The sequence below is a fragment of the Gavialis gangeticus genome, unplaced genomic scaffold, assembly GCF_001723915.1.
Source record: "Gavialis gangeticus isolate Ggan-Ray unplaced genomic scaffold, GavGan_comp1, whole genome shotgun sequence".
Classification (NCBI taxonomy): domain Eukaryota; kingdom Metazoa; phylum Chordata; order Crocodylia; family Gavialidae; genus Gavialis; species Gavialis gangeticus.
Window position 1 is genome coordinate 3955830 of NW_017729016.1, and position 15346 is coordinate 3971175.

Below are 15346 nucleotides of genomic sequence, written 5' to 3' on the forward strand. Positions count from 1 at the left end.
TTTTTTTAAGGTTATCGGTTCTACCAGTAATTACCGTCAGGATTTCCAAATGCCTTCCTGCACTGCATTTCTGCTTTTCTTTTTCTTCTTTCCTTACCTCGCTGCTGATGCACCCGGTTGCGAAGCACCCTGGGCCGTGTGTTGTTATCCCATGCCAAATCAGGGTGTACAAACAGCACCTGCTACCTGAGGCCTGACCCTTCACCTGCAGCTCCCCGATCTGGTTTTAGGTCTGTTCTGCTCCTCTTCTTGCTGCTTCCTATTTTATTAGCTGGGAGCCGACTCCCGCTTTTCACGTTCTTTCTTTCTTCAGGGCCTGAAAGTGTCTGCCAGCGTGTCTGAGCACAGCAGAGTCCAGAGACAGCCCCGAACAACGTTTCATAAAAGACCTGCAGGAGCACGCGGTCTGGGTTACAAGCGTTTCCGTCTGCGCTTGAGAAACCCATAATATTGTTTTCTGAAACGTTGAGAGCATCAGAGGAACCGGTTCCCCTTGCTCCGTTACAGCAACAGCCCTTTGCTCTACACCATCTAGTGCCCATCACATGAAGCTGTCCAGGGGCAGGGAGTATCCTATTGTATTTTATTCTGTGGTTATGCAGCGCCGAACATGCCAATGTCCCTGTGATGCTCCGAGACCCCACGGTAATATGGAAAAATGCTTATCCTAAGGTAGCAGGCGACTGGTCGTGGTGTTCACGTTCGTGAGCATGAGAAGGATTTTCATTTTCCTGCTTGCCGGCCTGCAAGTCTGAAGGTGGGCCCTGAAAATGAGTAGCTGTTGTTTGGAAATCCCAGGCTTCGATCTTTTGTATCGCAAGGGTAATAAAGTCTTCAGGATGCCGTCCCAGGGCACAAGCGTGCTTTTCTGCCAAAGCAATGGTATAATTAAGGTAATATAGGGAGGTAGGCAGATCTCCCCTAATTGTATGCAGACGATAGAGCTTGGCTCAGCCTTTTGACTAGTGAAGCTTTCCTCAATTTGGGATATTGTGATCCTAATCAGAGACCTTTAACCGCACATCAAAGCAGATGCTCCGAACCTGCATACCTTCGGGCTGGCATGGCCTGATTGCACGGCCTCCTGTTAGCGGGCTCATCTCTGACCAGGTGTCTTTGCTGCTGTGGACGACTGATTCCTTTTTTTTTTTCAGTCTTCATCGCTGAGGGAAAGAAATTTAATCCTAATATTACTGCCGGCCGTGGAGCGGAGCCGCTGATTTGGAAATTTTGCTCTGTTGTTGCTCTGTGATATCAATGCAGGGCAACCTCTGCTACCTGCTTATTTTGTTGCCGATCTCTAACCTAAGGTAAAGCAGACCTGTCATTAGTGTAGCCATCTGTGTTTAAATCTATCGACTTCCTTCCCCTTGTCCTCTTTTGTTTCCCTAATTACATTGATTGCATCAAAATGTCCATCACAGGTCCTCTACTTAGTTCCCGGAGCGGTGCATCCTGTCCTCTTGCTTTGTTTTAATATTAAATCTTAATATGAGAAGCCCAGGGGGCCCAAGCCATTGAGAAAGAGGGGTGTATGATGGATCCTGAGCTCCCAAGTCTGAGTGCATTTGAGTTCGAAGCAATCGGGACTCGTGGTAGAGGTGATATCTTTTGTCAGACCAACTCAACTTTTGCAAAAAAGTAAAATCTTCGAAGGTCACTTTTCAGTTCATCCAGAGCTGCGCGAGCCTGCATGTCAGACCCTTTCTGCTGCTTTCAGGGCTTGCTTTGCTTCTCTTTCTACTTCATGCCCCTGCAACAGGGGCGTCCATGGGAAGATGGGGGGCTCAGCAGCCCGTGAATGGAGGCTGCCAGTCATCACAGACTGGCTCAACCTGGTGCCCGGGTCTAGCCGTGGGGTCCCTGGGTCTGGCTTCTCCGTTCTAGGTGCCTGTTGCCATCATCCTTTGCTCACGGTATTTGTATCACATGAGTATCCGGCCGCCCTAATTGGGGCTCGAAGCCCCGTTGTGCTATGGCTGTGCATCAGCAATAAACTGGCAACCCCATCTGAAAGGGCTCACAACCAAAGCAATCGAATTACCAGATGGAGATTAAATAGCATTGTTTGGCAACCTGGCTTTCCCTCTCTCTCTCGTCCCGAAGGCTGACGTGGGCTGAAGAGAGGGAAATACAAACGCACGCTTTTCTTTTCAAAACTACTGATAAGGCGGCCTTGTCTCTCATCTTGGCAATGCGCCCCGGCTCTTTCCCTCCTACCTAGCACCGCTGCCTTGACCTCACAAGTCCCTCCTAGACTTGCACAGTATTGCGTATTTGTTGCTGCTAGAAACACCACGCACAGGATTAGCAACTCCGTTTGGTCCCAGATAACGAGGACTCCTGTTTCCCTGATGCACCACGTGCTGCTCCGTCCCGGGATCCATTATCATACCGTCCCCTGTCGCCCTTGTACCAACGTGTCATGTTCCCCTGAGCTTTATATGCCCAATTATTTAAGCTGAACAGGAACCATGACTCGTGGTAGTGGTGATGATATCTTTTATTAGGCCAGCTAGATTTTTGCAAAAAAAAATCTTTTTTTTAAAGGATTTTTTTTGGTCCAAATCTAGTTGGTCTAAAAAAAGATATCATCACCGCTACCACGAGTCGTGGCTCCTTTTGCCTGTAGACCAATACAGCTACAACCCGGATGCCTTAAGGTCAATAGGAAATGGGAAGGACCTTGTAGCTTGAAAACTTCCTTTCCAAAGACCCCAAAGGATGATAAATGAAACACGGGCCCAGAAGTACCGTGGCCTCTAAAAAATGGTGCTTGTTCTACCCTGTGCCGCTTCCCACTGATAACGTATGGTTCACACTCTGTGGTTTCACCACGGCGTTTCTCATGCTGAGATGCTAATTTGGAGCATAAAGGAAATTAAATAATTGTCTTTTTTTTTTTTGTTTTTTTTTCTTGCAGGGGTTGATTAAAATCCGAGGTGACCGCTGCTGGAGGGACTTGACCTGCATGTATTATCATTACGAGGTAAGTGGTTTCTTGTCTACTTTACTTTGCAGGTAAATCTCTTTTCCCTATGTCTCGACTTCTAGCTGGTCACAGTTGTTTCCTAGACTGGTATTTCTGGGGATCTCTCTTGAATGTAATCAGTAACCATGTGTGAGCTCTAAGAGGCAGCTTTGTTCCCCCCACAAACCCATGAAACCCATTCCTCCCTCTCTGGTTTGAATCAGGAGTCACACCATGAGACCTAGTGGAGTTCCCCACTGCATAAAAGTACCTCCAGTGGAGACCCGGCCGTTAACATGCAATCCAACCCTGTCTTTTCTGTTGGATTTCTGTAGGTATTTTGGGTTGTTTCCCTCCAAAACATTTTTAGCTTTATGCGACTGAATGAAGTTTTTCACAAGCCTTTCTAATGAGCGCACAAAAGTTTATTATGCTTGGAAGGACTGATTTAATGAGCCAGCTTCCTGCCCATGAAATTTGGAGGAACCAGTTGCAGTCATATCGTATCGTTAGCGTTGGCGCTCAGAAGCAGCGCCAGATGAATGGGCTTTGCAACCAGTGGACCGTCTTGTTCATTTTGGGTAGATGGAATATCTGCTCACTTTTTTCTTTTCTTTTTTTTTGCCTCCCAAGTGAGGTGCTTTTATATAATCCAGGCTCGATGTTTTAAAAAATGACTGGTCATTTGTAATTGTCTCCGTTTTTTCAGTAGTCAAGTCCAGGCCTCCTGAAAGGAAATGATTTTTCAGCAAACAGGTGCTCAACACTTCCTAGGACTGAGGCCTCTTTCCGGAGCATCAGGTCAATACCCCAAAACTGAGGCTCTCCAAGTTGCTAGTGGCTTTTGAAAAAATCTTGGCTCATGTGTTGGTTTCCTCCCTTGCTTGAGGTTTGCACTGAAGTCAGTAGGAGCTTGTTCCAGTCAGGACTGTGTAATGGTCTTGGGATCTGGCCTTAAAAGCTATCATATGGGTGAGAGGAAATATAGGAAATTCCTCCAGAGCGTTGTTAAATGGACTTAGTTTCTTCTTCCAAAATGCGGGTGTTGCTTGAGCAAAAATGGGGCACACACACAAGTGCTATGAATGATGCTGAGCTTGAATCATTTGGATATCCTTATATACCTATATGCTGTTTTCTTTGCCTGCTGAAATCCATCCTAGCGATTTTTCTTTCGCAGAGAATACCCACCACAATTCGTAATCGGGCTCCAGGCATTTATTACAAAAAGAGCAGAAACACCCTGCATTCTTATGGTCATGATCTGGATTTGCAGCTGATCACAACTCAGGATTAGGAGGAGGAAGATACCAGGAAAATGGTCGGATAAATCTGGTTCCTTGGGTGCATAATCAAGTTAACTCGGTGAAAGGGGCTGTATCCCAGCCCAAAGTGCTGTCCACACCAATCATATATCAGAACAAGGCCTTAATTTCCAAAACACAAGAAATGAGATAAACATGACCAGCTGCTAACAACATTTCCTTTTACCATTTTTAGGCTAGTCAAATGGGACTGAATTCTGTGAAATAAATTTGCAGGGTGCTAGGTTGGAAACCCAATTGTGACGTTTTTGGTTATTAACCTATTTTTGGTATGTATATATGTATTTTAAATATTGAAAGGAGATATTGCATATGGGTAACAAGCAGCTAGGCTGGCATAGCATAGTGTCATTTCTATTATTCTTCTGTTGCCATTAATTAATTGAGTTCTTTGGAGTTGTCATAATGCATGAGGGCATGTAAAGGTTTTAGACGTGCAGACCCTGCAGGGGTACCCAAAGCTGGCCACGGCAGACTGTCCCCAGCTGTCTTCTGCTTTGGGAGGGTAATAAAAGCCCCTGGGACTATTCAGACAAAATCCAACTCAACCCAAGATCACTGGGATCCCATCACCGTCTCCCTTGAGTGACCCAAACCTTCAACAATCATCCTGAGTAGCCTTAAAAAAAATTGGAAATCAAAACCAGAATCAGCTCTGAAGCCCGGAAAGTTAATTAAGACCAGTTCCGTTGTGTCCATAATGTAGGATCACCGGCCCGCAGAAGTAAGTAATCAGGAAGAGGGGCATAGAGCAGATCACGTTATCAATTATTTAAATCTACTACAGATAAAAGAAAGAGGTCAAACTGAAACTCTTGGAGATGAAGGACCAAAATACACCTGCTGATTTTTGAACTGCCCCCTTCTTCCCCCCGGCACGCTGTTCTTATTACATTTCGGATAGAAATCTTTGACAAAATTCTCACCGGGCAGCCAGCCTAATTGGAAAGGAGCATTGAACTTGCTTGTTGTTTTTTCTCAGCGTTTGGTCTTTCGGACGAGACGTGAAAGCAACAACCTGGCCATTTGGGGGTTATTAAAGTCCTGAAGCATAGACCAGTTCCACCTCTGGTAACATTTCTATTTGGTTGGTTCATCTCAGGCAGCTTTACAGAGGGGCTGTAGCCCAGAAAAAAATATTCTTGGCATAATTCTGGCTTATATGTCCACCTGAAATAAAAACCCATCACCCCCAACCCTGAAACGCTTGTCTTCTCCCTGGTTATTCTAAAGCCAGACCTTTCCATATCAACCTTTATATCGCCAGGTTGTACCACTAATGATTTGCACCAGTGGAAAGAGTATCTTCATCCCTTTAGCAACTTAGTTCACGCCTGTTTACCAGCTGCCATTCCAGTCCTTTTGTGGCCATGCTGCAGGGAGAAGGTGGCCTGGAGAAGTTCAGTACAGAAGGGTGAATCAGCATCAAATGAAATGGTGAGAGGAAAAGAAATGGAGAAGAGACCATAGATGCAGATGACTTTGCAAGGCAGGGAAGATACAGGACGGGGGAGGTTGCTCATCATGAAAATGATAAAACTGGGTCTTGGCCCAACTTGCAGGTGGAACGGAGCCAAGTTGAGCCTGGGTTGTTGTCTCTTGGCCACCCCAGCTCTCGTCTTCCAGCCCTGTGTCCAATCCAAAATCTACATGTACTCACTTGCCAAGAGAATTAATAAAAACACATGGCCCCCGTCTCGTCCATGCCGAGCCTACGCTGCACTATTTATTTGTAGTAGAACTAGCAGCTACGCTTGTGGAAAATAACATTTCCACTTTGTTGGAAATCATGTATAAAATGTTTTTATGGCTTGGGTAATTAAACAGAGCGTACTTCCCCCCTGCTTCCCTCCCTTTCTTTATAATGCCGGGGGGCCTTAATCCAAGCCTTTATGGAGAGCCATTCCCCGGTTTCAGTTTGGACGGCTTCAGACCCTCTATTTATGCTGTTCTAAGGAGGAAATGGCCAAGCATACCGTTCACACTGAAATGGTGTTTTCCAGCCTGTGCTGCTTGCTAGATGATGGATGCTCCTTTTTCTTGAACAAGTAGGTGCACTCATGTAGCTGGAGGAGCGGAAGCAAAAAGACACTGGCGTTCACATAAAATGCAGGATATGTCTGATATTTTCCCTTCTGCTGTTACATGCTTAACAGCCACTCAGCCAACCAGAAACCTGGAGACGGCAAGCAGAGAGTCTATAAATTAATCATAGCTCAAAATGCGTCACAAGTTCTCTTCTCACCTTGGCCAGTCGGTTTGAACAAGCTTCCTAACCACTTTCTGCCTTAGTTTCTCCACTTTTGAAAATGGCAAAACTTATGTCTGTTGGGGAAGTCATGAGTTTTAATGACATGCTTATACTTTGGAAGGGACTTGGCATATACCTATGCCCCTGCTTTGCACACACAGGCGAGTGTGTACACCTTGCCAGTGAGGTGCACCTACGTGTTGAGTATTCGGATGCAGCAGGCAGACGTGTGTAAATGTGCATGCATAATGGTGAGTTAGCAGCTTTAGCATGTCATAGAAAATTCAGGTTGGAAGGGACTTCAGGAGGTCACATCTAGTCCGAACCCCTGCTCCAAACAGGACCAGCCCCATCTGTAGCATCCCAGCCTATATCATCTGACCTGCCAATTGCTACTGCTTGATATCATTCATTAGCACAGCAGGAACTGCTGGGGTCAGATTAACTGTGCATTGTGCTTCTTCTAGTCCTTTGACCACTTGTTAAATTGGTGGCCTTTTGGCTATATTTGGTGAAAGCTGTTCATTGCCATTCATTTGCTTGAAGACTGTCCGTTTTTAGTAAATGTGAAAGGTGGTGGTAGTCGTTATCGTTGTAGTCATTGCCTATCGACTATACGTATGCAGTTGCTTATAGAATAGAGCTAGTTAATGCTTATGCTGGAGCTATGGCTTTGCTCCCCCTTGGTTTTAACGGGCACAGAAGCTGGTTCACAGAGCTGGGTGAGGCAGAGTCCATGTCCTTTTGCGATTCCCTTGGAATGGGGAATCCCCGCTGAGCTTCTTGCTAATTGAGCTGGCTTCTGTGCCATTTTCCATGCAACCTCTGGGTGGAAATGGCAGGATTTGGTTGCGAGAGCATTGCTGAGCTGGAGGTTGTTCCCGGGGCACTCTGGGTTGGTGGACGTTTGCCATCTGGAGCAGATTAGAGTAGCCTTCTGGACTGCTCTAACGTGCATCAGGATTGAGGGTCCAGCAGAGGTCCTGTCTGACTCCAAGGGGCTGCTTTCTGGTCCATGCTTCTCCATATTGAGGACAGCAGAGGCTCTGGCCCATCGTTTGCCGATTCTGCTTTTCCGCTCAGTTGGCATAAAGGCGATGGCTGTATGTGCTCCAATTAGGGAAGTCCCAGTGAAGGGCTGATAGCTGGAACAGCCGTCCGCGGGTGCAGAAGTCCGAACGGCGCTCTCATTTCATGGAACACCTTGCAGCCATATGTGCTGGCACAGGAGGGGAAAGACACATATGCAAAGTCAAATCAGTCCAAGCAGAGCCCGTGTTCCTCGTTTCCAGCTGAGGAGGTGATCAGATAATCTGAGCCTTAGAGATTTTTCTGTGCTTGCATCTTTTCTCCTGCCAGGGGGCTGGTGTAAAGTCCTTTCCCTGGGGTACATTCTCCAGGGATGCGTTTTCATAGCAATTGTTCATGGACTGTTGCTGAAGCATACACAGGGAGGGTTGCGATAAAACAAAGCCATTAGCTGGTAGGAGCTGCTTTGGAAGCAGCCAGAGCAGGAATGGCTGTGCTGAGGGAAGAAGAGGGAACAGAAAGAGAGTAATAGTTGGAGAGAGTCCAGAGGAGGGTAACAAAAATGGTTTGGGGGCTGGGGGACAGGACTGGTGAGGAGAGGCTGAGGGAAATGGGCTGATTTAGTCTGCAGAAGAGAAGACCAAGGGGGATTGAATAGCAGCCTTCAGCTCCCTGCAGGGGGGCTGCAAAGAGGATGGAGCTGGACTGGTCTCAGTGGGGGCAGGTGACAGGACAAGGAGCAATGGGCTCGGGCTGCAGCAAGGGAAGTTGAGGTTGGATATTAGGGGAAACTTTCTCACTAAGAGGGTGGTGAAGCACTGGTGGAGTCTCCATCCTTGGGGGTTTTGAAGACTTGGCTCAACAAGACTTTGGCTGAGCTGTTGTAGTTAGGGCTAGTCCTGCTTGGAGCAGGGGGTTGGACTAGATGCGACCTCCCGAGGTCCCTTCCGCCACTCATTGTCTATGATTGTGTATATTTCTGTGACAATGGGGCCACCTTTACCCCAGCTTTCGTTTGAATCTGGAGCCATGCAAGAAAGAGTGAGGTCCATAGGGCCCAGGCAGTGCCCTTCCCTCTCTGCCTCGTGTGACCTGAAGTGGGGTATTCAAGCAGAAGCCAACCAGAGACTCCACTGGTTCTGGGTGACAGCCGAAGAGAGACCTTTGGCTATTCCAGATGTGCAAGAAGGGCTCTTATGGAATCTGTCCGGGGTTGCTGTTTGCTCCAACCCCCTCCCACCCCAGCGCTGGCAAAGCAAGGCTGCAGGTCGAGACATGCAGCATTTTGTTGTTGACCCGAGATAAGGCTTGAGGAAATGAGGTTGCTTTGTCAGCTTGCCATGTTTTTCTGTGTAGAAGATGAGTAGCATAACTGAGGGTGGGTGACACAGGGCACTAGCTATGGGCACCACCATAGAAGGGGGCACAAGAATGACAGATGCTGCCTGGCTCCCCCTCCAGATGTGCCTGCCTCGGTTAATATTTTGCCTCTCCAACCATCCTGCAATCTCAGGCTTTTCCTTGCATGGATGCATGAAGCCTCATGATGCCTTGCAGATTAGATAGGATAGCGCATGCAGGCAGGTGTGGGAGGGAGGAGCAGAAAGGCGAAGAAACTCCTAGCATGCGTATGGGGCTAGATTGGGAATGGGCTCCTGGGTCTCTGCTCCTTCATCCAGAAGAGCATTATTTCAGCCTGAGGTGGTGCTGTGCTTAGGATCGTGCCGAGATGCAAAGCCTACAGTGATGATTGCTAAATAGCAAATGCAAGAGCCCTTTGATTTTAAGAAGAATTTAAAAAAAAAGAAAAAAAAGGCATGGACATTGCCATACAAGCCTTTTTGGGGGTGGGGAGAGAAGCACTTGGGTCCTGCTTTAGGCCATTTGAGTTTGTCAGGCTGCCGGCAAAAGCCTTGTTGTTCTTTGTGTGAGAGCGGCACAAAATTAGGGGGTCACTTCTTGCAATTTCTATTAGTTGTTGCTAATTATTCTGCAACCGTTTTCCTCAATAAGGCCTGTCAGTCAGTCCTCCAGCCTTTCGCGCACCGCAGATCTCCACTTCATCCAGAAAGCCCTCTAGAGCACAATGTCTTTTGTGCTTAATTATGGGCTTGCTGACTGATAGCTGTGCTGATAAAGCATGAGAAGGAAGTTTTCTGATTAGTTCCCATTTGTTTCTTTAACTACCCTTCTGATTTCTTCCCCTTCTTCCTCCTCCCTTGAGAAGGATTCATTAGATTTGTGGTATGTACAGTCCTTCCCCCTCCCCCCCTTTTTTAACCTGTTGTGAAATGATAAGTAATTAAAAACTCATTACCTAGCAATTAATTTTCATGCAATGGCAAATTATTTATTTATTGCAACCTTAATGTCCTGGCATAGGTTATACTCTAAGTACTTGCATCTTAATAAGGACTCAGATGTTTCTGAAGCCCATTTAAGCTGGAAATCTGATCTCCCATTCAGAGCATCTGTTTAGTCACAAATTAATGAGGGGGAAAAAAAAGAAAGCATTTATAATAAACATCCCAAGCATAATACAGTGCATGGGTCTAGGAAGATTATTTTTAATAACTCATCCTAACACGTGTATATAGCCCTATAATTTTACAAATATGGCACTTTGTGGACATCATCTCTCTGCTGAACTGAGTTCTAATGGGATGAATGGTTAATGGGTGTTTAAGGTAGTAAACTGCATGCGCAAGCTCTTGTTTCAATTTGAGGGAGAACGCCATGAAGAATATGGCTGGAGATGGATGCCAAAATATTGAGTAAGCCTTTCTGGGAATCATCTATTCCAGACAGAGAGCCAGGTCTTCCCCTTGGGGTAGATGGCAAAGTAGAAATGAGAACTCCTCCTATCCCAAGCATTTCTAGCCAACCACCCCTCAAACTCCACTGCCTGCTGTCTGTCTTGGTTGTGGTTATGAAAAAAACATTTCATGTTCCAGTGAGCAGAGAAGGAATAGACTTTCGTGCACGCCGTGTGAAACTTCCCCTGCCTCCTATGCATGCCACGAGAAGGGAGAAGACTTTTTTGTTTCAAGCCCCATGGTAAAATATTGCTGGTAAAAATGGGTCTGTCTTGCAAATCCACAGCAGGTTGCTGAACAACGAATTGATTGGGACCCATATGCATTTAATTTCTTTGGGTATTAGAGTTCATTGAAACAACATCCTGTCCGTCAGTGGAGAAGAGGATGCAGGGCATTGCAGGGCATCCCGTCCATCAGTGGAGAAGAGGATGGAGGGCATTGAAGGGCATCGTGTTCAATGGTGGAGAAGACGGTGGAGGGCATTGCAGGGCATCCTGTCCGTTGGTAACGAAGAGGATGAAGGGCAGGAGGGGAAGGAACTAAATTAGTGTGTGGCAAAGAAAGAAAGAAAATGCAAGAAAATAAACTAATGCAGTTAGCTACTTAGACCTATGGCTTCATAAACATGGCTTTATAAACAGGGTGTATTAACCCTAACCCTACCAGTGAAGAGGTGTGGAAATCCAGTGCAATGTGTGTGCAGGTGTTTGCAATGTGATCCCACAAGGCAGCGCAGATCAAAGTAGGCCCCACTTTGCCTTCAGTTCTGCTCGCGGCGCACACAACCGAGTTGTGTGGTAGCTGGGTACTGTAAAGGTCAGGGCTCCTTCAGGATCTGAATGCAAGAACAGATGGATTCTTTGCTGCCTTTAAAATTTGAAAATGAGGAAAATGTGATGGTCTGATGATTGTGTAGGTTCCAGATCCAAACCAAGGCTACTGGCACGAGAGCTTTTTGGTTGCAAATTATTGCTATCTAACTCAGAGGGTGCCAAACCCCAAGGTATTTAGAGAGCTTTGAAGCGATCACTACTACTCTCATCCCATTGACCCTGAAACAGAAGTTATGTGCATGCAGTTTTCCAGGGAAACAGTGTTGTGCCAAATGCCATAATAGTTTGAGGTGATCTTTATCATGGGGAACAAATGCATTTTTGTGCTGGCAGTGGGTGGCGGTTGGGCGGTCAATAAATAAAGAAATCTGGCAATGCATTCTTAAAGGGACAGTGTGCAGCGTGGCAGAAAATCCAGGAGCGAGCCAGCTCGTTCTTCTGAGCGGATTCAGAAGAACCGAGGGAGATCTTGAAGGCATCTTCCTGATGTGTAGCAGAGTATCTCCATAAGACAAGTTGCCTCCAAAGTGAAGAAATGTGTCCTTCAGCTGGGTGGTACCTACTGGGTCCTTGTCTCTATTTTTATTTAAGTCCTCCTTAGCATAGTTTTTTATTTAACTGCTCCTTGGCATAGTCTCCTCCTTGGCATAGTTTCTTCCAATCTTGCATCCAGGCTTGGGGAAAGACTGAAGCAAGTGCTCAACCTTAAGTGCATGCTCAAGTCCTGCTAATTTCAAAGTTGCCTTGATTTCTAAGGACGCGTATAGACTAGGAGACAAGTGATCTAGGTTCTTCTCCATCTGCTGTCCTAGTACGCCTGTCTGTGCTTAGCCAGGTGGCTTAATCTGTGTCACTTGGGAGCAAAAATTAGGAGAGGAGAAATGATACTAAACTTTCCTGCTCTTGTTCCATCCCATTCTGCAGCAGTGTTGGTTCACTCCTACTTTTCTTGAAAACAAAGTGAATGCAGAGAGGCAGGTGGTTATTTTGTCTGATGGATTTTTGTAACATGGAGAGAGACAAGGAGGGAGAAGCCTTGTCAGGAGAAGTAGGTTTTTTTTCAGTTTTGCCGCAGTTTGGAAGATTGTTCAAACCCACGACTACTTTGGTAATCCAGCCAGAGTTGTGCAGCACCACTCGGTTGACATCGTTCTGTTTTGTCCTGAGAAGAAATGGCATTGATATGCTGAAACGCCATCATAAACATTAGCTGAACGCTTGGAGAGGGGGAAAAACTCAGCTGAAAGAGGCCACATCTTCCAAAGTCCCAAGTGCCTGTCACTTCCCAGTAACGTCAGTGAGAGCCATGGGTGGGGAGCAGGTCTACAAATGAGCCTTGAGGACTGTTAGGCTAAGAAGCCAAGTTTAAGAATGGCAGTGTCCCTTTAGAAGTGCTGTCGCTGGAGGTGCAAATGCCCCAATATGCACCCATTATTTTTTGCAAGGAGGAACGTGAATGCGAGTGTTGCAGAACCAAATTTTGGCCCCAAAGAGATGCTGAATCTTATTCAAACTAAAAATGAAGCCCCAGCATAGGCAAGAGGGTCCTGCGTATGGAGCAGTGATTGAGGATGCTCCCATTCAACGTCCAGATGCCAAGTGAACTGCTTCTCCAAAATTAACACATGCCATTGTAAAGCAGGAGTCTACAGTCAGCCAGCACCGGGGCCAGAATGCTCCCCTGTTATTCCAATGTATGCTTTTAAAAAGGGAGCAATGGATGAAATCTTGACCCAGTTAAAGACAATTCTGCCATTGACTTCAGTGAGACCAGGATTTTTCTTCATAAGTTTCAGAAAAAGGGGGAAATGTGTCTATACATTCAAGCAAAGCCAGACAGAAGTGATATCTGAATATTACCTGTTAACTACATATCTGTTCCTAAGAGTGACAGCTCATTTTTGGCCTGAGTTCTGACATCCCAGTGGAGTAAATGAGACCTGAGATATGCTAAAGGGTACACACGTTCCTGATTCACGGCCTGGAAAGTAACAGGAAGAAATAGAGGAAAGGGTCTTGGATTGCCATGACGTAGCAAATACTCCCTAAATACCACCAAGTGTGCATCTACACATGCGCTTTAGTGAGCATAAGCCTATTTTAATGTGCATTAAACGTCACTGAAAAAAGTGCTATTTAAGCACATTAAGGCAGGCCAATGCTTGTTTTCCTAGTACCTCACAATGGAGGTACTAGATTTAATGAGCATTAACTAAAGTGCGTTAATGCACGTGTAGGCACGTCCCAAGTTACTATCACTTTTTTAAAGCCTCTGAGTTATATTCTCCTCGAGCCTTTCAGTTCAGCTCTGCAAAAGTCACCTTTCGGCATTCTTTAACCTCAGTTATTCTAATGCGACTCATCATTGATTTTAATGGGGCCATGGATGGAGTTTAGTACAAGGCACCTGAGTTGAGGTTACTTAACCACCTGCCAGCGGAAGCTCCTGTTGATCCAGCTTATTTCCAGCACAACCAGAAGAAAGTGATAAAACTAGCAAACGTTGGGTGGAAATGTCCCACCGGGAGCTTTCACTACCAGTCCTTTGAGGTTTGAAGCGTAGGAAGAAATTATTCCCCCTCCGCTGCCATGATCAGAAGCGTAACTGTCAGTCACACTTTCTCCATGCATTGGTAATATGCCAATACCGTTTTCAGCAGTAATACAATGCCTCTTCCTGGATTCTTTTCTGTTTTCTTAAGGATTTGTTTTAAGCCTTGTGAAAGCTTCCTGTACAACTATTGGATTTCATCTCTTCATTACTCTCTCTCCCACTGTCTGACTCGCTTGCAGACCACCCAGGACCCTCATCACTCGCCTTGAACATTTTCTGCCTCCTTTTCCTTACCCCTTCAGTCTTTTTCAGTACTAATCAAGTTAATCCTTACAGCCCACTTCACAACCACTTAATCAGCTCTCCAAGCTGACCCCTTAAGTGGCTTTTATCCTGTTGACCAGCTTGTTAAGCAGGCACATAAATGAAAGCACCCATATCTGCCTTGAACCGCTCAGAAACTCTGGAAATCAGATGCTGATCGTGATTATTTCGAGGCCCAGGAGGTTTGTCAGCTCTGTCGCTAGAAGGGGGGAGGTTCAGAAAATTATTTAAATTGTGAGTTTTATATGAGCAAGTTAATGATGGATATTAAAGAATGGTCCGGGAAGGGAATAAAGATGATGAATTCTTGTATCATCTGCAAGCTAGAAAAGCGGAGTGACAAATGGGTAGATAAAAAAAATGTAAGTTCTTGCAAGTCTTCTCTAGCTAGTGTTGTGAAACCTGTATTAACAAAACCATCGGTCACCTGAATTTCTCTCATTTCTTCTGCCACGCAGTCAGTGCAGTGAACTGTTTTCCAATCCTATGGCCATAAAATCCAGCTTTAGATCAGTCCCCACTGGCTGTGCAGTAAATACATTCAGACTAACAAAACAGTTCTTTTCTTCACAGATCTCTCCTTGGTTTTAGCCTTTACTTACGATAGCATTATATGGGATCTGAGAAAAGAAATGCAAGATGTCTTCTCTCTCCTGGAAACACCTTTAATTAACTGTTAAGTGTTATAAACGTATTAATTTTATTGTAAACATTACAATTATAAACATATGGCTTCTCACCTACCTCTCTTAAAATTAAATGCACATTAACTAAATAGCACTTTTTTCAGTGATGTTTAATGCACATTAAAATAGCACGTGTGTAGATGCACACTTGGTGGTATTTAAGGAGTATCTGCCATGTCATTACAATCGAAGACCCTTTCCTCTGTTTCTTCCTGTTACTTTCCAGGCTGTAAATCAGGAATGTGTTCAACTCTCCACCATGGAGGCAGAAGCTACTTGATCACATTCCTTCTATTTCTATTATTTTTATGTTGCAAGCATTAAACAAGGCTTGGATTTGAGAAATGACAGTCCCTGCTACTAAGTTCGTTCTTACAGGTATTAACACCGTCAAGAGTCTTTGCTTGCAAACTCCTGGCTGATGAGCTCTAATTAATAATGAATAAACCTAGGAGAGCCCTTCATGAAGGACAAAAGGCCCAGTCATTTTCTAGCAGGTGCAGCACAATGAAGGCAGAAAATTGGTATTTATAGATGCAGAAGCTGTTTATTAG

General features: G+C 45.5%; 1 protein-coding gene across 1 annotated transcript in view; it reads left to right on the forward strand.

Moving 5' to 3' along the window:
• LMF1 (lipase maturation factor 1) overlaps window positions 1-15346 on the forward strand; it is a gene marked incomplete at its 5' end in the record, with an annotated part of 349511 nt that overhangs the window by 144470 nt on the left and 189695 nt on the right. The window contains one exon of the mRNA XM_019512578.1: window positions 2924-2989. Coding sequence (XP_019368123.1) covers window positions 2924-2989 — 66 coding nt within the window. The remainder of the gene's footprint in view (window positions 1-2923; window positions 2990-15346) is intronic.